Source organism: Mchenga conophoros, linkage group LG15 (assembly GCF_057382185.1).
Source record: "Mchenga conophoros isolate Kocher_MC1m ecotype Shallow Benthic linkage group LG15, M_conophoros_male_GT1.1, whole genome shotgun sequence".
Lineage (NCBI taxonomy): Eukaryota > Metazoa > Chordata > Actinopteri > Cichliformes > Cichlidae > Mchenga > Mchenga conophoros.
The window spans coordinates 22,273,891-22,297,290 of NC_140540.1; the positions used below are offsets into that span (position 1 = coordinate 22,273,891).

Genomic DNA, 23,400 nt, shown 5'->3' on the forward strand with positions numbered 1-23,400 from the left:
CTTTCCCTTTACAACACTCAGCAGCAACAAGGCTACTCTTTGTTGAGCACCACTCTTGAGGCGTGTTATTTCAACACCTGCTGAGTGGCTTTTATTAGGTTTGAACAATTATGCAGGGTGATGTGGTTGTTGCAGAAAAATTACATTTAAATGTATTTTTATTTGCAAATGACAAGTGGCAACAAGTGGTCGCTTTTCCAAATAAAGTTTAATTTTAGTTTGACTTTAACAAGAGACTGAAGCAGCAGAAACAAGCAAAAGAACATCACTGTGTTTAAAGAGTGAAACCCAGCCTGTCTTTTATCCTTTCTCTTTTTTCATGCATGTAGAAACTTATCCTCTGTTTTCTTTCTCTCTCAGTGTGAAGCACAATCTCATATTCTCATTAAGTTTTATTTTTATTGCATGCAGAAGATCCCAAGAAAGAAGAAAATATTACAGACAAGAAGAAACCTGGTAAGACTTGGTGAAATTTATTCAGGTTCTTATTTCATTGACTGTGGCCGATATTAATATTTGTATATGGAGAAGGATATAGGTGGGTGTGGGTGTTTCTAATCAAGGTGGCTAAGGCTGTGTTCAAACCCATTGTGAAGTGAACTTGTGCATCACATCAGTGGGTTTTTTGGACCATTTTGTAACCCAGAAATGTTAACGCCTTAGCGCTAACGCCAGAACTGCTTCCTCTTAAACAAAAACAGATTTTGGGAGTTTACCAGTTAGTCTTTTTTTGGTTCTGTCCCTATATAAGAGTGAACTTAAATCATATAGTGCCCACGAACAGTGATGCCAGCTTGGCCTCTATTTCTGGTCTGGAAACTTTGCTTTATGTGTGGTTTGAACACACCATGTAATCGTATAATTGCACAGTACAAATCTATCCACAGATCTTATTGTAAGCAACCTCTTTCCATCTCATCTTGTCTTCACAGGGCAGAGATTCTTTCAGTGCGTTTATGTCCCTGGCAAAAATGCCCAGTACCCTTTACGACCTTTCACTCCAGCCATGTCCCCCACCATGATGTCTCCTGCACTCAGAGCCATGTTGGAGCAGCAGAGAGCAGCCAAGGCGTCTGGGCAGTAGGACCACCTGAAGCCTTTCTTTATATCTGACAGCACTGCATCTTTCCATCCAGCAGGGGGAGGTGTTTGAATCTGTGCTAGCTTTACATTAAGAGGATGATCACAGAGAGAGAAAAAAAGTGGACTGACTTACTTTGTCTTTAATTTATTGAAATATTCTTTTAGTGGTTGAGCTCCTGGGGTTGCTGTTAATATTGCCCATTTTACCCTCTGCGTATGCTGCTCTACTATGTCTATGTTCAGTTAGAAAAATGCCATCTTGTGAATATTCTTTTAATTATAAATAGTATTTATAATGTACATAATGCATGTTTTTAATTTAGAATGGGATAAATGGGTCACAACTTAGGATGTAATATAAAAAGCTGACTTTTGTGTTGCTTTCTCTATGATGCCCGTTATCAGATTTAACAGTAATTTAAATTTAAGGCAGTTTAGTTTATATCCAAGCAAACACTTATACTCTATTAAGACAAGCTTTTATTGTCTTAAACAGCTTTGAATGGTTTATTTTCAAAGTCTAAGATTATTTGCAACAGGAAAATATATTACATTGAATTATATACATAATATATGTTAATGGTATCAAACCCATGCAAATACATTTCACAAAATATGATTTATTTGAATAGTATTTTTTCCAGTTTTCTATATAAATAACTGCATTTTCAGTTCCTGTAACCATGCCCCGTGTTTGTTTCTGCTGCTTTGCTGCATCTGCAATAGAACAGAATCCAAATGTTGGAGGGTCAAATCCCAGGAGCTCCCACACTGATCTGAGCAGCATCCCTGTCACTGAACATCCATCAGCCTCATCAATTGTAGGCGCATGCTGTGATTGATGCACACATATTTCTTGACATATTAAGAACACATCTAGCATGAAACTGTTGGCCATTTACCTTTCACTGCTAATGTTTTATTTTGTTTGTTTGTTTTTGTAGAGGTTCATTTCAATATGTTACATGCCACATTTTAATTTTAACTGACTCCAATCAAAGTGGTGTATTGGAGATACTAGGGTAACCAGAAATGGCAGAGTAGATGAATAAAATATAGAACAATCTGAAAAAATAAATATTTTCTAACATTCAAGAGGCACTGAAAAGATTTGTATATCTCTATGAATACAAACTCAATAATGCAATGCAGTCTCATTGCACATATCGAAGCTCCAAAATTAAATTTGGATCCAATTAAGAAACATATTTAAATGAAACATATAGCTAAGTAAGAAAAAGGGGATATAATTAAAAAAAACAAAACATTTTCTTGTGTATATACAATAATTATTAAATAGTCTAGGTTCTCTGTGTAACTTGAAGCAGCTTATATGTGGGACTATGGGCTTTTCGGTGGTGGTTTATCGGCCATAAAGGATATGAGTATGCAGCAAAATGTTTTTGTTGCACCTCATTAGGTTTAATAAATTCAGAAAACCTCTTTTTGATTTGTTTTTCTTTTAAAGCCAAATATTGCAATACTGTGCTTTTATCTTAAAAATGAAGTGCAATTCCTGGATAGTAAATGTCTTGTAATTGTGTGTTTTATCACAGATGACCTCTAATTACTTACAAGTATCAGCTCCTTTAACTCATCGTGTTCAGAGGCAGGGACAACTTTGATGTGACCAACTCATGAGACACTGTGATGTCTGCTACACTGAATGAATGTCATTTGTGTTAACCATCAGCTTATTTATTAAGTCTGATCTTGTCATATTTCTTTTTACCTCAGTCATTCATAGCTCTGGTTTTGTGCCTTATAGCAACATGGCTGCCTTGTTGACGCTGCCAAACTGTTGCCGAGCATCACCAGTGATTGCTGTTGCCGTCTTACTGAATGAAAACTTGATGCAAAGAACCAAAAAAGGTGTTTTTACGCTGGGCTTAATCCTGGGATATGACCCACCCTTGCCCATATTGTGCTGTCACATTCACCTTTTAACAGAGTGAGTTCCTAAAGACAGACGAAACTACTAGTTTTTAATAGCTAGTCCATGTTTTAAAAATGCTTTTGACATATTGTTGCATTTTTACCATATTATGACCCTGTGGATTGAGCTACATCAATTATTAAAAAGTTTTTTTTTTGAGGTATGGCAGTGAAGGGGGGCTCAACCAGAGTTTCTTGAACTTATGAGGGCCAGGGACCTCTTAGAGGGGTGAAAGTTTTCCAACGTTCCCCTCATAATCCACATTTAAAGCAGTTAAGATGCTTTGATCTTCGTGTTACTTGTTGTCGTGGACTGATTCAGATATTTCCCTGTGCTAGCTTGCTAGCTAGTCATCTAGCTAATATGCCAAACTATGCAGCAGAACATTTCTGCTGTCCTTGAGTGTAGTTACAGAGTTTCTACCAAAATGACTCAATGCACCATATTGATATCAGACTCTCTATTAACCCAAAGAAAACCTTGGGGATAGAAAAGGACTCAATATATATTCATACTTTTTTAAACTGTGAAATTGTTACCTTTCATTAAAATGCACTTTTAATGATGCAGCACAGATTATACAATTTAATGCAAATTATTTACAGACCTCTTGGCTATGAGATATCAACTGCAGCGCCGACTCACCATTGTACCTACTATTCCCAACTGTATTGTAACTTTTTCTTTTTTTTAAAAGCCTTAAACTGTATTTGGTGACATTGAATTTAGAGGTGAGTTTAGAGAAAGTTACTTGAAAACTTCTGTTTAAATTTTGCAGACTAAAAAGAGTCATACTTCAGTTTTATAACATAATTAGAATATTTTTTTGTTCTTTTTTAAGAGTTAGTTCTAAATAAAGTGATGTTTACTGATATGGACTGAAAACTTTCATCACTTGTTTTGCCAATAATTTGTTGCCAAAGATTGCACAGTGGCCATTTTGACTAAAACTAGTGTGTTGCAACATTAAAGAAGGACCTGACCCTTTTAGGTGAAAGTCCATAATTTTGGTTTCTGGACTTCTTTTTTGTTTTTATTTAGTTTATTTCATTTCATTTTTCTTTATTCCTGAGTTTAACAGAACATTGAATGTAAAGTTTTTTGTAAACTCTAATTTTATAAACAAGTCTGAAGTGAAGTGTATCCCTGAGGTTTCAGTATTACCCTCCAGGGGTGAGGTCAGCAGTCCTGAAGTGGTAAGGAAGCCTAATGAGATCTGACATCATGTACTGCTGCAACTGACTGTAGGTGTTGTAAGTGTTAGTTGGAGTAAGTTATTACCTTAAAATGTGGTTTTTACTGGTGTTTTGATTAATCATATTCCAGAAGGGCATTTCAGCAGTAGTCTGCTTGTGCCTCAGTGTTCTGAAGGTCGTCAAAACATATAAAATGAACAGTAATTACAGCATAAACTGTGGCTATGTGCTGTAATTATGTTTTAAAGTGTTATTAACTGTAATTTAACGTGAGCTAAATCGTGATCTCATACAAGAAAACAAACCAGAAGGAACACACAAAAACATCAGAGCTCTATCTAATGTAACTCCAGGTTCTTCATACATATTCATGTGAGCCTACAGGTGTAAGGCTGAGTTCAACTTGACTACTCTACATCCCTGATTATGTTTTAAGTACATGCGTTTGGATGGTGTTGTTAAAAGCAAGTGATCTGCTTGATCTTATGCATGTTTTTTTTTCTGAAAAGCTGTAGTGCAACACTTACACTTTTGCTTCACTGTATTTCACTATGATGTGTTGCTGTCATATTTGTCTTTCATTCTTTTATTGGTTTGTAGTTATCAGAAACCACAGACAATCTAATCGATCTGCGATCTCCAAGCAGAATAAAAAATAGTTGGCTTTCTTGTAGATGCTTCATCTGGGATTGGAGTGCAGTTTAACACTCTTTAAAAAAGTTTAATTCCACAACATACAGTTTGAGGTTGTTTTGTTTTGGAAGGATATATTTTGTTAACAAATTGTAATATTTTCTGCATGATAATGTCATTTATTTAAATTCAAGGCTGCTTTTTTGTAACACACAAGTAAGACTGCAGTGTCACAAAAAGCAGTCACTCTGGTGCTGTACAAATACTGTAGATAATAGTTAATTTCTTATTATCATGAGACTTGTCACTCCATTAGTTCTCAAAGATAATAATAAATTAGTTAACACGTTTGGTCAAAAAACAGTTTTAAATGAAAGATGTTTTTTTGTGCTTTATCAAAGATGTATGAAAATGATGTTTCATTAAGAGAAAGTATGAACTACCTGCTGCATGTACTATAAAGCAGATGTGTTTAATTCACTCGGTCACTTTCCAGAAGCCAGTTAAGTGTCATAACTGACATTTCAAGCTATAATATCATTGGAGGGACAACACTGAGTCTGCTGTGCTTATGTAGGAAACTTTTACCACTATGCAGTTTTTGTGTCAAAACGTGAATAAACTTTTGAAGATATCCATGAGGGGGCATTTCTCTCTCTGTCTTTGCTATATATGGAATAATTCGTATAGAAAGAAACACTGTTATACTGATGGGCTGTGATGTATTTAGTTGTTGTAGGGTGTATCCCACCTACAAGAACTCATACTCTCCATCCTATCAATAAATAAATAACAAGCACTAAACCACCTCTGCTTACATATTAATTAATCCAGCTAAGAAGCACAGTGTTAATGTGTTCTGTGAGTTCTAAGTACATGCTGAATCTTTTATTTTCTGACTTTAAAGTTAGTTTAAAGTCTGGAAAAGAAAGGGTTATTTATACACACTGACTGGGAATTAGAAATGAAAGTGGAACAAGGCTCAGTGAAAAGTGATCTAAAAAATTAGTAGACAGGAAAATCTAAAACAAGACACTACAAAAAAAGAAAAGGAAAGAAATCTAACAAAGTAAAATGTGACAAAACTAAAAACAACAACAAACAAACAACCAAAAAAACTGGACACACAAAAATGGTCACACCAAATGTGAAGAGAGAGACACACTGGTGGATAAAAGCATACAAGCAGAAATACGAGACTGTAAACGTTAACACTGAGGAGCTGAACACACAAGAAATAAACTGATAAATAGAAGCAGAGGAAAACCCAATTCAAACCCAGGACTGGATGAGTCAAAAACTCCATAATTATTAAACCGTAACCAGAATTAAAATACAAGAAATAGTAATTAAAATACTGGAATGATACCAAAATGGCAGCGCGGTGGCATAGTGGTTAGCACTGTTGCTGCACAGCAAGAAGGTCCTGAGTTCAATTTCATTATCAGGCCGGGGTCTTTCTGTGTGGAGTTTGCATGTTCTCCCCGTGTTTGCATGGGTTCTCTCCGGGTACTCCGGCTTCCTCCCACCATCCAAAGACATGCAACTTGTGGTGATAGGTTAATTGGATAATCCAAATTGTCACTAGGTGTGAATGTGCGAATGAATGTGAGTGTGAATGGTTGTCTGTCCCTGTGTGTTGGCCCTGCGACAGACTGGCGACCTGTCCAGGGTGTACCCCGCCTCTCGCCCTATGACAGCTGGGATAGGCTCCAGCGCCCCCCGCGACCCTGAAAAGGATAAGCAGAAGCGAATTGATGGATGATACCAAAATCAAAACAGGAATTTAAAAAAAAAATACATTGTAAGAATTAAAAAAACAACAGTTGAGTCAAACTGTTTGTGTTTCCAACAGTGGAATCAAACTACTAAGTGTCCTATGAACTAAGCAGGAAGGCACAAAGTCAAACATGACTTCCAATACCACTAATGCACCTTTGATTGGCCTTTGAGGGGAAAAAACTGCATTTCCCATGAAAAATGACTTCACTCCCTATTTCTACAGGTAATGGCAGATAGTTCCTGCTGACAGCATGATGAACTTTATTCCAACGTGAGAAGTCCTATGAACAGATCAGATCAGATTGGCAAAGTGTATTTCTGGATCATGTTTTTGTTGTTGGATGTGCTTTTTACATAATTTTTGTAAAAGCCATTAGTGGAAGGACACTGCTACCTGAGACAAGTTGAATGCACGATATGCAAGTAATGCAAAAAATGATTGCTCTAGCTTATTCTGTTCTATCAGGATTTAAAGTTACACAAATGGAAACCTGCGGGCTTACAAGAGTTAAATTTAGGCTATATATAAAATAAATGTGACAATCAACATAAGAAAGAACATCTTTTCATTTACAAATAAATTATCTAACACACATTAGTGGGTCACATAATAAACTTAGAGAACAGAAAAAAGTATACACCCCATCACGCTAGAATTGATCCAATACCAATACCAGGATAGGTATCGATACTATCGATATCTGGATTGATCTACCTACTTCTTATTTTAGGATGTCAGTGTCGTTTGAGCTCTTGTTGGCAGAATTGGGACAACACCTGGGGAGGCAGTTAATTTCAGAGTCTATAAAATAGTATTATTTCCATATCATTGTAATTCAGTACTGGTGCACATTTTGAGCTAGTCACAATCTGACTGGTCAGATCTGTTTATTCACATGCGAAAAATCAGCTGTCGCAATACATGTCGCAAATTTGTCTTCAAAAACGTATATGGTCTGTGTGAACAGCTGCAATAATAATAGGTTACTTGTCCAGTGTGAAAAGTCCTTTAGCCTTTACATTTACTACAAAGATCATGAGAACGAATGTTTTGAAAAATACAGCATAAAATTTCATGGGCAAACTGAAATAGATACAGTAAGTCATGGCTGTAAATACACGATTTTCCAATTATCACTGCTTTCCTTGGTGTGGATAAACAAACCATTACAACTGGTTTTGGGGCCTTATGGCATTAAAAGGGGATCTCATAACAGCCAAAGAGCGGGCGGGGATGCAGTATGAATCTGCCACGGATATGTTTGAGGCCAGTAACAGACCAGCTGGCAATACATGGTACCAGAGCAGAAGAATGGGTAAGCTGTACTGTACTGTGCTCATATCGACTTGAAGGAGCACAGGAGTCAAACGAAAGTCTTTTGAAGTACTGTTTTACTTTAGTGAGGACACTTCTTTTGAAAGTGTGGCCTCTTTGTCCTCAGACTCACTCAGAGGAAATTGATCTTGATTACTGAATTTCTGTAGCTTCAACAAGCATGGCGACATCTGCTCAAATGCTGTGATATTCTTAGAGGTCAAACTTAAACAGACAGAAACAACAGAAAAGTAACCAGGGAAAAGATCTGCGTGTGTCCATGTTTATTTTGATCATTTTACATTTCAGCAAATTGTCTTTGAGGACATTAATACATTTAACACCTGCTAACTGAACAGCGTTTTGCTCCTATAATATACTGGCTTTCCATAATAACTTCACAATTCATTTGTAGTTTGGTCTCCCTACAGCTCCTACTGTAACTATACAATCAAATAACATTGGTAGGAAAATCAAATAAATTGAAAGGTATGCATTCATTTTCAATTATCAGTCATTTAAAAAAATGACATTTAATGTTGAATTCTTCAATGCACAAATACTTAAATATAAGAAACAATACATTGGATTTCTAATGGAAGAAGTGGCTTTGGCAGAGAGAACTCAAACATTAGTCAAAGTCAGTGGGGAATAAACATTGCTGGTCCATAAATCATTACAAAGTCCACAGCACACTGACGAAGCTTGTGATGGAGAGTTTCATTTCAAAAGAACAGAAATAGCATCTTGAAACTTGATTATTACATCTGTTAAAGATTTGTTTAACTTTTTCCACACTAGACGTTATGATGCTATATGCAGAGATAATGTGATTTTTATCTCTTCACTTTGGAACAAAACTCTTCATGTGGATATTTAATTAACCCAATCTATACAGTACACGTGCTGCGACTTCTGCCAGTTTTACACATCCGTTATCTTGGAAAACAAAGTTATGCTAATCAACGTGGCTTACGATGCCTGTCAAACAGAGAGGCACACAAAGCAGAGAACATTTAATGTACATTACTGAAACTAGACACATTTTTCAAGCCATTTAGACTCAATTGTCTGAACCAAATGAAGGCCAACAGTACCCCAAAACCATTTCTATGAGTGATGGCAATGTCCTGTCTTCTACTACCTGCCAAACAGGCATGATTTGCATTTTCATTGTTTTACATACTTTGTCCTAAATTTGAAAAATGCCACTCAAAGTATGGAAGCTTTGTATTTTCATATCAAATATGCTTCTAATCACACAGGGAGCCATCGTGGAAGTCAACATTGGATGATTACTGTATTCATAGGAAAGTGATAGCTGCATGCAGTACGGTCACAACGTGTGGTCCTGCTTTCAAAAGGAACATTTTCAAATTTGTATTTTCATCTGTTAAAGAATGTTAAAGAGCACGCACATCAACATGTGAAATGTTGATCTGTTGGCTTTCTGGCTGCTTTTCCCCAATGCAAATCTGGTTTTTATTTGAGGAAGATCAGAAAGTGCATTTCTATTCTATTGCTTTGTTAAAATAAAATTACACTGCAATATAAACAACCCTGTTAAATAAATGATAAAGTACATGAAGCAGGTGGAAAATTACCAAAGACAAAAACCTGTCAGATCTGCGTGCAGGGGTAGATAATCACAAATGTCCCATTTCAAGCTTATTGTCCCCTTTTGCTTTTGTTGTTGTGCATGAATGGAGAATTTCTCAATTTCTCACTAGTTTTGCAGGTGCCTGTTTTCTGTGTGGCTTTTTGGCTGAAAAAAGCTGTTAACTTTACACCGAGCAAAATCGTATTGCTGGGATTTATCAGCACATTAACCCTTAAGATGCATTTCCCTTTAATGGTCCCTGGATGGTGATTTCAGTCACTCTGACTGAAGTGAAAATTTTAGCTTTTTTATTTACTTTGGTGAAAGGACAAATATAAATGTGACACTTTGGAGCTACTATAAACAAAAGCAGCTTTTTGTTTGGTGTGAATTTTTTTCAAACTGATGCTGGCTATAGATTATCATTGTGTTTGTTCAGTAAAGAAAGCAATCATATTTTTTTTTTAAAAAAAAGAAAAGTTCAGGTGTCAAAGAGCTGATAAAGTGCTGCAATCTGAGCTGTGATTCACCCTGCTTCAAACTGCAAAGTCACTTGAAAACTGCAGATACATCTGCAACTCCTGCAGAGCTCGTTCCATGCTCAGTGGTGCGCAAATACGGCATTAATTATGATTAGTTAAGCTACTCAAAATTAAATGAAGAACAAATTAACTCATGTTGCAGATTTGGGCTTCTCTGTAGTTAAAAAAAGACTGGAAATGAATTCACAGATGTCCCATTCATGTCTCTCTTTTTTGCGTGTCATGAAATGATATGTTGCATGGGAGAAAAGCAGCATTTGGCTCTTGCTTTGTTTTGTTTTTTTACGATTGCTGACTTCAGATTTATTAAAATGACAGATAAAATTACAAACATTTGAGGACCTCCATGAATGCTTCCGGGATGATTATTTTTTTAAAAGCCCAAAGCCTGATATACTGTTACATCTCTTATAGCTGGTGTCTGAATGTGCCCAGCAATACTTTGATCCAAGAATCAGAAGGAATGACATAACAATAACACAGAAATAACATTCGAAATGCTGAATTTCTTAAATAAGAACAGATCTTAAACTCATATTTCTGTATACACTTCATACAACAATCTGTGTAATAAACAAGATAGATAGCAATTTTAATAAAATACTGACAAGAGAAAAGAAAAAGTCTTGCATGTGTGGTAAAGCACAAAGCATCACCCGATAAAGTATATCTGTAATAAAACACTGTGTCTCATTTCATTCTATTTAGATTTACAACTGAACAAAACAACCTCTGATACCAACATTAACCTTAAAAATAATCAGTGAACCTGCAGGACGCTCTGAGTGAGATACAGTTTAGCTATATTCAAGCAGTATACAGATGTTTAGTTCATGTAAACTTTTTATCCTAACAACTGGAAGCATCTACAGTGGCTGTGTGAGTGACCATGTGTGTGTGTGTGTGTGTGTGTGTGTGTGTGTGTGTGTCCATTTATGGTAGTAATCTTTACATTTTCTCCTGAATCTCTTATTCAGACTGTATTGGCTCTGTTCTACTGCATGAGTTTTGTGAAAAATATATCCACAACATCTAGCGAACAAAACCAGCAACCAAAACACATGATGACAACAGCTTTCTATTGTAGTGTGAACAAAAGGTGATTAGACTTTGTTGTTTGGAGTGTGACTGATAATTTTAAACTTGCAAAGTGCTCTTGGAAAAATCCTCATGACTGCCAGAAGTTGGTCTACTCAAGTAACTACTGTGACCATTTATACTCTAAGTTCGAATGGTCTGAAAATACTGTTCAGGTTTGTTTTTTGACATCTGCACTGATACTGATAACAAATCTAGACTTTTACCTCATTAGTAGTGAACTAATTCCAGCACTGACAACAAACATCAGAAAAGGACACATTTGTGAAATGCTGCTGTGATGAAATGTGCTGAAACTGAAGAATGAACCCAGGCAGGGAAGTAAACCAGGTTAAAGCTGTAAATTTGTGAGAAAGACTAAAATAAACCAGTAGATGAATTAATAATGGCGCACCATCCATAGTTTTGTGATTTGTTTCTTGCAGGATAACCATTTTAGTCTCGGAGACTTGGCGTTATTTAGTTGAATATTAACCCCATCGTCTGACTTACTGTTTAGTTTGTTTAGCTACACTGGCACTTACAAACCATTACATTCCTGTTAAAGATGAAAAACAGCAGGAGTTGATGTAATTACATTGCGAGTAATTAACTGTGTGAAAGTGGGTGTTTGAACAAATCAACATGCAACAGCAAAGTACAGTGAGGCCTTCCGCTGTCAGAATTATTATCATCTGCATACATGGTACATGGACCATGCCTTATGTATTAATCCTAATTATTAACCAACGTCTGAACGACTCATCAGATGTCACTGATGAATGAAGTTGCTGTCTTAAAATGTGAATTAAAAGGATGATTAAACAGCCAAGCAGGTATGTGGTAACCCTCCCCTGTGACTTGTGGTCTGTAACACAAAGCATGATATTTAAGTGGATCACATTTTCCTCCAATCTTTGATGCTTTGATGTTTTCAAAGATTGCTGCAAAACATTTAGGCTTAACCTGGGTTGACTGCAAATAAATCTCACATGAATGAAATGTACTTTTAAATTTGTATTTGCAATTATTCTGCAGGTGAATTTGGATAAAGTAATCACAGAAGCATGGCTGTCAGTCAGAAGTTGTGGTATGCAGCGCTTACCTAATCCTTTTCATCTCACATGTCTGATTCTGCGCTGCCTCTTTACTGCTTCAGCGCCATTTTGTGATTAAGGCTGATAGCATATCTGGAGTTTTCTGTAGGAAATACGACGGTGTGCAGGTTCAGATAATGATGCCAGTGCAATCTTCTATAATTTTCTTCCCTATTACCCTTTTTGTCACAGTCATAAGCGCCGAGAAGTCACAGAGACCTTTGGCACTAAAATCCTGTAAAGAAAGAGTGCTGCCTTCACAAAAGGAGTTCAAATAACACATATTATGTTTCTTCCCTTAAAATGACTTTTAATGATGCAATCATTGCAGTGTATCAAAAGCAGTTTCCTTTTAATAGAGTTCAATGTTGAAGAGATGATTATGATCATTTTAAAAAATGTTTTTTAGCTGTTGTTAATAAAAATGTCTAGATTGAACTTGACTTGTATTGACTCTCAGAAACAAAAACCCAGCAAGCAGCAGTTGCAGAAAAACTTAGTTGTAGCTGACTAAACTGGGTTTTACAGAGAACTGATCTTCTCATTAATCCATCCCCTGAACAGTGATTGGTCAGTTATAGCTTAAAAAGACAAATTAGCAGGTATGTCAACCTTCAAATTTTGCAGTACATGAGAAATAAATGATGATGACCTTTGTCTTTTGCTGTATTTATTCCATAATCATATTTAAAATGGGAGAAATATATTGACAACAATGTTTGTTTCTCAGGAAAGAGAACACAGGGGCATTTGAACTAAGAACTGTGGCTGCAAAAGCACTACTGCTGTCAGCGACATCAGAATCAATCTGGGAATCTATCGATTTTGGGGACACTGGTCAATATCTGACTGTTCCCTGTGCTTCTTTTAAAACACAGTTAAATATGAATTTTTAAAAAGCAAGTAACAACCTGAATTAATCTCAAATAATTGCCTATGGTTTAGAGCTTGTAGTTAAAAGTATGTGTTTGTTCTCCACTGTCCAGCACAAGCCTTTAACATGCTTCAACATGATTGGTCAGTAGAACTACAAGCGGATTATTAAAGGAAATCAAAGATCTTGTTTTCTGTCTACAAATATCAGCATTATAATTAAACCAAATACTGATGCTAAAACAATTACATCGGCCAGTTTTCTAGAAGCCTTGTACTGTTTGTGGTTTTCTAAGTAGTTTTACTTGGTGACAAACTAAGACAATTACATCACACAACAAAATATACTCATTTAAGTTGTCTCCATCTACAAAAGAGGAAATACTGATGTTGGTTTTATGGGATGTCAGGAGAGATACTCCTTTCTACTTCCTTGGGCATCAAATATTGCCATTTTGAGAAAGCAGCTGAAGTCTCACAGTTATGCACACGGTGTTCGTTGCCACCTGTGCCATAATACAACAGCTACTGAGACAGGTCTGTCACACCCAAGTGGTTATGTATGGGTGCTTCTAAAATGCGTCTTTTCATCAGATTTATATGGATTACCTACATGTCCAGGCTTACTGTTGCAAATGGCATATTTAAAAACAAATCAAGATATCGTCTTAGCCAACTGGACTAAAAAAGGAGTTTGAGATGCCTAAACCTAACCAGCCTATTAACGTAAAAAGTGAGTGCAAACGAAGCAAAATAAAACGTGGACACTCCACCACTGTCTGTCTGCTGCTCTGCAAAAACAGGACCACTGTCTGTTCATGTCTCATTCTGCCACAGCCGATGTGTCAAGCTACCAACGTCAGAGGGCAGCTTTTAGGTATTTGTGCAACAGCACAGACAAAAAGACAACGTTTGACGTACTAGGATGACTATGTATTGGCAGCAGTATGAGTGGATTATTATTTACAGATCCAAGGTCAGTTATATAATGAAATAATGAACGCATTTAGCATATGATGACTAATCGGGTTGGTTCCAAATAAGCTCCACAGCATTTTAGTTGCATGAAAAAAATATTGAACCAATTGTATATTTTATGGATTTTGTCATAATGAGTAATTGTACAAATGGCAAAATTCTTGCACAGATATATCATACACCTGTACACCTTGTGGAAATCTAGGTTTGGTCTGAACTCTATATTATGTGCCTCTTTCTGAAAATAAATAATTTACTCCTTGAACACAAAGTTCGAGCAGTAGATGCAGCAAAGGTTGAATTTATAATAAAAATTGAATCAGACCCTACAATGGACTTAATCATACAATAATATGTGTCATGACAGCCTATTCAAACTGTTTCTGTAGCTACTGTCTGCTCTTAGAGGATCAGGCTGATCACATATTCAGTAAAAACACAGTATCGTCATCACACTGCCAGATTATTATCTCTCTGTGTTTGATGTTAAACCTCAGCGGAAGCACACGGATCACACTGAGCCGAAGGAGAAACCATTAAGAACAAGTCTGACTCGACTTTGCACAGGATACAGCCTGTAGAGCCTCTGAGCTGCGGTAAGCGGGGCTGACATGTCGTGTGCGCTGGTGTGATAGTTTAACATTTCAGCTGTCTGCTCTCGTTGCAGCGGGCCACCTCACGCTCCCCTGCCTGCCGGCCTTTATTCTGTGATCTGCTCGGCTGTCTGTTTGCCAGCCTCACTCTGCTGCTCTGCCCATCAGAGGCGCGTATTTCCTTCCCGCTGTGCTCTTCACCTTCTTAACATTTGGTTGTCACACCTTTGCACTTCGTGTGCCCAAGGTGAATAGTTGATGTGGAAGAACCTAAACTAAAGTATGTCAAACTGCTTCAGGGCTACATGCATGGAGAAATTCCACATAACTTAACAAACTGTGTCAGTTTAAATACTATTTTCTAAAGGACAGTTTGGACTGCTAAAGTTTCTGACTGCTAAAGTAATTAATCTTATAATTTAGTATAAAATGTTGCACTTGAAAGTTACACTTTTCTCTGAACTCGAGTAAACGCTGACTGTGCCATACATATAATAATGACATCATCAGCGTTTAAACTGATTCTTTTTAGGAGGATCACTTCAAAAATCATAATTTTGAGTGCACTATGTTATCGTTATTTCCTCGTATCTATAGTTAGCCTTCTCCATCTAAAAAACACAAAGGGTGGAATAAACAAAGTGAAAGAGGCAAAAGTAAAACAAGCGGAACATCACATGGGGGAATTTGGGTTTTTTTTGCTGGACAGAGCTTCAGGATGTTAAAGGGTTCAAATGCAGCAGACAGCTGGTATTACTTTGACTACAGTTGGTGAACCTATGAGCTGGACTGCTGAACTGAATCTTTGAAATAAGACATCTAATAATAGAGACATTATCATCAGACTACAGTTGATTGCTTGACTGACTTTTTACCTGGCTGCATACAAACTCAAATGTGATTATCCGTTGGAAACAAGGGATGGTTTCATGCATATTATTATACAGATATCTGTTTATAGGGATGGTTTTGACTTTAGTCATTAACAATTTGTTTGCCTTAATATCCTTTTAAAATGTCAAGTGCAGTCTCTGTTACCACTTCAGTGACAGATAGCCTGAAATAGGACTTAATACAAGCCTTTTAACTGCCCTGTACAGAAAATAACTGCAGCCATTCTAACAATACAATTAACTCTAATCCAGGATTTAATAAATTATTAATCACTGTGTGTCATTATCAGCTGAATTGTTAAATTATTGAAGTTAACCAATTACCTCATTGAAAATGTCTCGGTGCATTCAGGTGCTGTCAGGATGTTGTAACAGCACTCTCATGCTTCAGAGGGTATCCTTAAAGATGCTGCAAACCAAACACTTAACACAAAAAGGATAAAATTTGCACTTCCTGACAGTGGTAATGGAATAATTTTCTCATCAAACAGTGATGTGGGCATTTTAATTCTTCAGATTAATCTGGTAATTATAGGGTGTCAAACGACAAATAGCTGGTTTTTAAATGCCTTATAAAATACTAATAATAAGTTCAAATGGATTTAAAAACTGTGAATGGCAGCCTGGGATCATTTAAAAAAGGAAAAAGTCTGCTTTTGTTGTATACAGGAGGAAATAATCGGTCAACAACATACCAATGTGATGCTTTAATCTCTAAATATCTAATACGCATACCGTGTTAAAATGATGGGAATATGTTTTCAGAAGCTCGTTAATGTCATTACATCCAACAAATGTGTCACAACGTCACAGGAGAAGATAATACACTTGGCCTTTCCCTGCTTCTACAAAGTTTTGCCTCATTTATTTGTCCATCGAAATTCAGAAAATACATCTTTGGTCTCCCAAACAAATATGTAATTATGTGCGTCTATGTTAAAAATAAGAGACAGCAGCTTTGTGTTATCCCTAATGGCAGAAGACAGCGCTGTGCTCTGTGACATATGGGTCAGAAACAAGCGAGAGAATGACTAAAAAGAAAAACAACAAAAAAAAACAAATGATACATAGAGCCAACTCTTACCGTAAAGGGGGGTTTGCTTTTCCAAGAGATAACTGGAGTGAGAACCAAGAGTTCGGCCATTGTTTTCAAAGGAAAGATGCCAAACCCCCAGTAAACACCCAATAAGCTCCCAGTAAACCCACTGCCTGTATGCCAGTTTGGGTCCAGGAGGTTAAACAAGCTGATCGCCATCACTGCTGCAGATCCTGAGCCGTGCTTCTTGCCCATATGGGGCATTTTTCCTCAAATTACTGTACAAAAAAAGGAAAAACTGTAGCTCAAGAGCTCTGGCCCCAAGCCCTCTTTGAAGTTTCATGATCAGTTTTCCACATTCTTTATCATCTGTATCCTGTACAAGTGCAGTAAACACTCTATACTTTCACAACTCACTCTCTTGAGTGTCTCTTCCCTGCTCCATACTGGATTGTTTAAAGACGTTAATTTACAGTTTCTGGAATTGGCACTTGACAAATAACTAAATAAATAAATATATAGAACACCATCAGTAGCTCTTAGGATGCCCTTAAGTCTGAGGAAACGTCCTTCTCATCTCTTGCTGCTTGCTTTTCCATGATTTGGAGAAAAAGGTGAATCCAACAGTAGCAGCAGCAGCATTTCCTGGAGGAAGGTGTTTTTCAGGGCGCGTGTTGCTTGTGCACAGTAAGTCAGTGTATTTGTGTGTGTAAATATTGATTTGAGTATGCTTTTGAGCTGTGACTGCACGGTTTAGTCCAGCGAAAGCAGCGGCTGCATGTTGTCTTCTTCGCTCTTGACTTTGTCTGGTCGCTTCAGGACTCCCGGTTCCACCACCGACTGAGACCTACAAGAACAAAGGACAGGAGGTGATTAGCATAACTGTGTCGCCAACTGTGCTGAAAGCTTTAGAGTGTCAACCGTGAAGTGCAGTGAAATATTAACTGTAACGGTTTATGTTGATGTTAAAATATTCCGACCTACTTGTGTAAAGTCTGATGCAACAGTCTATCCGTTATTTTGTCTCATGCTATGAGGCAAATTGTGAGTATGAATAAAATCTGCAAAAAAAACTTCAGGTCAATCATCACCTCAGGTTTGATTTCCAGGAATCCTCTAATTTCTATGTTTATTATTTTGTTCACACAAAGTTAAAAATACTTTATAAGACATTGGATACATGCAGAAAACACCTGTTTCTGTGTCTGTAACATAACCAGTGTGTTTTTGTAAACAACTCAAAATGCTAAAATGAAAAAATAAAATGTTACTTGCAAGTTTCATTATGTTTCATTATGTTCTATATGCAATCATTTATCAGTATTATTTTTTTACTAGTTAACCTGTGTTATAATTTTTGTTTTAATACTTCATAAAAAGAAAACAGCATCCGCACATTAAATAAAAATGCATTCGTGCATACAGATTTTATAGTATAACACGCATAACACTAACAGTGCTTTATAGGCTAAAAAAGTGTCATAAAAAGTTTTTATTTCCTGCTGTATGGGAATTAACCAAAGAGTGAGTTCATTTTTAAATGCACCCTGTTACTGTCAGACCATTTATAACTCACTAATAATTAATTTATGATTGGCAGGGTTGAGCCTTCCTGCAGTGACAGCCTGCTGCCTTAACTCGCTGCTGTTTGTCTTCCATAGTATAAATGTCTTTGAGTGAGTTGACGTTCCACAGTGGTGAGATGATTTACTGTCACAGTGAATTACACCGCACAGTGGCCTATAGGGGGGAAACTCTACAGCAGGAAATGTCAAACATGCTCTCAGCAGAATTCTCTTTGTCAAGAATAAGCACATAAATTTTAGCATATGAATGAACATAAATATATATGTAACCCCCAAAGTCAGCTAGTCTGGATAATACTAGATTGTGTATTGATTGCTTATTTACTTGTCTTTTTTGTAAGGGTTCAACTTCATAAACTATTTATTGACCCCATCATATCATTATGCATCTTTATTGCTTCTTTTTTCAAACCACAGCTTGTATATAAAAGGTCGACTAAGCTATTTTGGAGACCTAAATTCAGCTTTTTGAGGCATATCATTTTGTTTTTGGGGCTTGTTGAGCACAAGACAAGCGCACCATAAAACACACCGTGACTATCTAATGTCTGTTTTACTTTAAATAGAACCAGAACAAACAAAACTTTAAAACTAGTAATCGGGAATCTACACTCACCAGAAAAACGTCACATAAATCAAATGTAAACCACAGGATTCCACATCTGCTGGACATTAATGCAGGATTGAGCCACTGGACTATGTCCATCTTTTATAAATAAATCTGATCCACAAGAATCACAAAGAGGTCCAGCCAAATAACACTAGTTGCTTAAATAAAAATCTAATGAATATAAAATCAGATGGAACCATTTAGAGCATATTCATCCCCGCCAGCTGAGACAATGATTACAAGAAGACCACAGTGAGATAAAATCTGTATAGTTCTGTTATTATGCCTTTTGTTTACTATAATTATGCAAAGATAACCAAATTAGTTCCACAGTATATCCTATTGTGAAACAAGCATTTTATTCATTTTTTGTGCATTGTTTAAATTTTAAACCTGCATTATTCTCTGAGAAAATGTATTAGCTGGTAGTTCCTAAGCCTGAAGCAGCTGTGAAATACTTGGGTGGGACTCCTTAGCCTCAGGAAAAAACAGTAGCTCTGGTTGTCATTAAGAGGGTCCTAAAGCATTTAATAATATATTCTTAAACCTAATAATAATCAAAAACAGTACTACATTAAATAAAAACCACTGTGGAGGTTTTAAGATGGTACGCTAACCTCTTCATGGTCTTTGGGGAAAGGTTTTTCTCCAGGTCTCTCTCCAGGTCTTGTACTGATAGGGTGTAGGACTCTGGACAGTAGTCAGTCTCCTCGTCATATGCGTGGTCCAGCAGTGTTCGAGCCCATGTCCCCATATCGTAGGGTGGCATCATCCCACCAAGCTCCGATGGCAAGATCTCTGGGTGGATGAGCTGATGGAGGCTGTTTAGGTTGTTACCATGCATGAAAATCTGCAAAGGGAAAAGATGCACAGGGAAACAATTTAGACCAGAGGTCTCCAACTCCAGTCCTCCAGAGCTACTGTCCTGCAGCTTTGCATCCCTACTGTAACGCAGCTGAATCAAATGGTTGAATTACCTCTTCAGCATGACATCAAGTTTGGCAAAGGTCTAGTAACAAGCCATTCATTTGATTTATCTGTGTTGGAATGAGGATGTTGAAACTCTTGGAATTTTTCTCTCCACATTCAATTTCTTTTCTCTTCTTGAAACCATGAAAAAGATCACAAACACCAAAAAAGCTTGACTATTAGGCCAGTAACCAGACCCAAAATGTCATCGTTCCTATTAAATTTGAGTAGCACAACTTGTTATAACCTAATTCTATATTCTGTTTTAGCATGTATGTTTTTTTTAAGTTTATAGGTTGCTGAATAGGTCATTACCATTTCAAATTTAGAAAGAAAAAGACAAAACAATCAGAACCAAATTACTTTATTAAAAGGAGACCATATGAATTCCAGCTTGCTAATAGTTTTCACCTATCATCCACATTAAAGTGGCTCTCTGTGTGGTTATTTTTACTGTTAGACTGTCTGTGGTCCCAATTTGGAGGGTGCTTTTTTACCTGATTTTGCACCAGCTGAAAGACAGATTATAGACAAATCTCTTGGCTTACCCTCTTCCTTGTCTTGTCTTTAAGAAAGGGTCGGATGACGGTGTAGAGAGCGTGAATGTACCAGGGCTGGTTCACAAAGTGGATCCCTCCAAATCTGGCAGGAAAACTGTCCTGTAGGAAACACAAGAAAAAACAACACAGATGAATATGACATCTGGAGGTCAGCAAAATATGGTGTAAATATATATGTGTGTGTGTGTGTGTGTGTGTGTGTGTGTGTGTGTGTGTGTGTGTGTGTGTGTGTTACAAAGTTGTATGTCAGTACTGAGCTATGCCCTTATATAATATTCCTGCCAGTTTCCAAGTTCTAATAACCTCTTAATGTTCACCTAAGATTATGTTACTTTTTTGTCTTTGTGATATTATTTGTTTTGACGAACAAGAACAGACAACTCTATATGTCAAGCAGAAAGACTGAAAATAGCAGAAAAATATCACCAGTGAAAGATGTTTAACCAGAAACGTAAAACTGTAAACTACATATTGCCATGGAAACTTCTGCTGCAAATTCATTAATCACCATTATATTGTGCAACATACCTGAGTGTGTTTCCTGTCTCTTTTCATTAGATTAGTTTTGTAAATGGCCTCTAACCTCATAGTCAATAGGAAATGGTCTGCAGTGGCTGCAGGACAAGCCCAGAGGGAAATGAGGCCTTGTTCATACAGGTTAGTGTGTGTACTCTGAGCCTAACTCAGTGATTCCTAGAATGTGGACACCATTATAATAATTATGCTCCAGTCCATGTGTATGAATCATCGTTTGGCCGTAATCCAGCAGTATGGTGAAGACTGTACAGCAATCTGACATAACAGAGCTGGCTGATAAAAATGGCTTGGGGAAAATGTTTATATAAAACATGTTGGCAATGTGTGGGAGAGACAGTGACAGTGTCTGAGGTCAGTGCAGCTTTGTAAATCAGGATTTGACTGATATGAATCATCATGGCCCAAAGTCACTTCAAGTGATTTTGCTCTGATAGCAGTAATGTCAGCTCATACACTGTACAAAGCTTTGATCTAGAGCCATATAAAATTTAAAGACATATAAGACTATATTTACAACAAACCTAACAGAACTGGAAGGTTAGTTCAGGATCAGAGAATGATTTATATTAATTGAGGCAACCTTCAGAATTTTCCTTTAGAGTAACAATCACGCCAAAATTAACCTCTAAACAGCAAAGTAATGGGCCAGTTACTGTCATTTACTGTAAATCTTCATTCAAAGAGCAGCACCACCAACACACCCAATATTCCAAGACAAGAAATGTTTCAATGACTACATAAGATGTGCCATTTGCCAAAAATAAATTCCATATATTTATTACATTGTATATTTATATATGTCCAACCGCCCTGTGACAAACTAGCAGCCAGTCCATGGTATAGTCTGCATCTCAATCAGTGACAGCTGGGATAGCCCATAATTAGATACGAAGAAGAAGATGGATGGAAGGTAAGTTTCATAATAAGATGCAGTATTCGGCATTTTGACAAACATACTCCCCTAGTGATTTTTTCATAATATAAACATAAAATGGTTGAAAATCTTTTCAAACACATTTTTTCTACCATTCATCCTTTCTCTAGAACAACTTGACCTACTTCCAAGGTGGATGGAAGAGACAAAAATGTCCAAGAAAGTCAAAACCTAATGCAGCACTTCTGTCATGTTTGTTTGTTAGCATCACAGTGGCTCAGTAACTAGCACTATGGCCTCACAGCAAGAGGGTCACGAGCTCGCTTCTGTGTGGAGTTTGCATGTTCTCGCTGTGTTTGCATGACTTTCCTCTAGTAGCTCTGGTTTCCCCTGCCTTTGAAAAACAAGCATTTTCAATCTTGCTGATATCAGTACAGGATACTCTTCCAGAAAATATCCTCAATCTTAAGAGTTGCTAAATAAATAAATAAATACTTTATTTACATATCATGAAGTTAATCAAAGTTACTCTTCTTCCATCATTTCCTGCAATTTAAATTTTCTTTTAACTTCGTTGTTGTTGAAAAATGTGGACAACACTAAAAATGGTAGTCCTCTGTGTTTAATCCACTCATTCATACATTTTTAAAAAGCTGTCATGGTCTGTAGATTTTGCTGTTTCCAGTCTTCAGTACAGACTTTTGATTAGGTCTTTGTGTTGCTGGAGCGTACTGTAACGCTTGGTTTTATGACTGTTTTCAGTTTCAAGAGGTTTGGTTGAGTTTGATTTCTTACTTTACTATAATGAGCTTTTTAATATTTTAGAATTCCAATTATATTACCACTCCAGCCTATCTATATTTGATCCTGTGTGTACCGGTTTATTATCCTAGCCTCTTCAGTATCCTCCTGTATCTTGTTAAATCCTCATCTCCGTGTTTAGTGATCCCCAGTTGAGTTTCTTCCTGTTTTATTTTGATAGTTCCCCATCACTTGTGTTTTGCTGTTAGTTTTACTTTTTTATTTTTCCAGTCTGATTGTTCTTGTTACCCAGCTAACATCCTCCTGTGTTTTGCATTCACCTCTGGAAAATATGACAAAAGCTGCACATTTAAGATGATTTCATTTGTCTGTTTCTGTGTAGCCTACACATATTCAAACATGTAAACAAGGATTAACTTAACATTGCACAAGAAATGCTGGTTAATGTTTCAGATGTTGTGTATTTGTTGCAAAAATATTCAACCTCATGTTCAGATGATAAGAAATAACAAAGAAATGTATTTTGGTCCGATGGAGGTCGGACAGCTCGTCTCTCAGCTGTCCGACCCCTCAGTGCTTCTTTTTGATTCTAAATCTCTGCCCTGCCCTCTGCTCTGACAGACATTTTTTCACTTTGATAAAGGGACCTACTGCATTATACATGAAATAGTAAAAATGGAATATGAGATGTAGGCCCTCTGCTGCGCTGGAGGGACAGAAGGAGGAGAAAAAGAAACAGGCGCTAAAGGATTGATCTACCTTCGCACAAGTGATGTCTAAAGGAAAAGAAAGAGGGAGGAGGTATTCAAATACAGGTTGGGGACACTACAGTGAGAATAAAAGGAGATCCAAAAGGGAAAGATGTAAG

The 23,400-nt window shown here is 36.8% G+C and overlaps 2 protein-coding genes across 5 annotated transcripts in view; one reads left to right on the plus strand and one right to left on the minus strand.

The window, feature by feature from the left end:
• Nucleotides 1–1,702, plus strand: part of LOC146558321 (uncharacterized) — a 31,367-nt gene extending 29,665 nt beyond the window's left edge. For all 4 annotated transcript variants that reach the window (XM_085248107.1, XM_085248109.1, XM_085248110.1 and 1 more), the window contains 2 exons: nt 412–456; nt 933–1,702. In XM_085248107.1, the coding sequence (XP_085104233.1) occupies nt 412–456; nt 933–1,084 (197 nt within the window). In that variant the 3' untranslated portion in view covers nt 1,085–1,702. The remainder of the gene's footprint in view (nt 1–411; nt 457–932) is intronic.
• A 6,512-nt stretch (nt 1,703–8,214) lies between these two features.
• LOC146558322 (clavesin-2) overlaps nt 8,215–23,400 on the minus strand; it is a 48,962-nt gene continuing 33,776 nt past the window's right edge. The window contains exons 3-5 of the mRNA XM_085248151.1: nt 20,348–20,458; nt 19,448–19,680; nt 8,215–17,481 (exon numbers count right to left, since the gene is read on the minus strand). Coding sequence (XP_085104277.1) covers nt 17,388–17,481; nt 19,448–19,680; nt 20,348–20,458 — 438 coding nt within the window. The 3' untranslated portion in view covers nt 8,215–17,387. The remainder of the gene's footprint in view (nt 17,482–19,447; nt 19,681–20,347; nt 20,459–23,400) is intronic.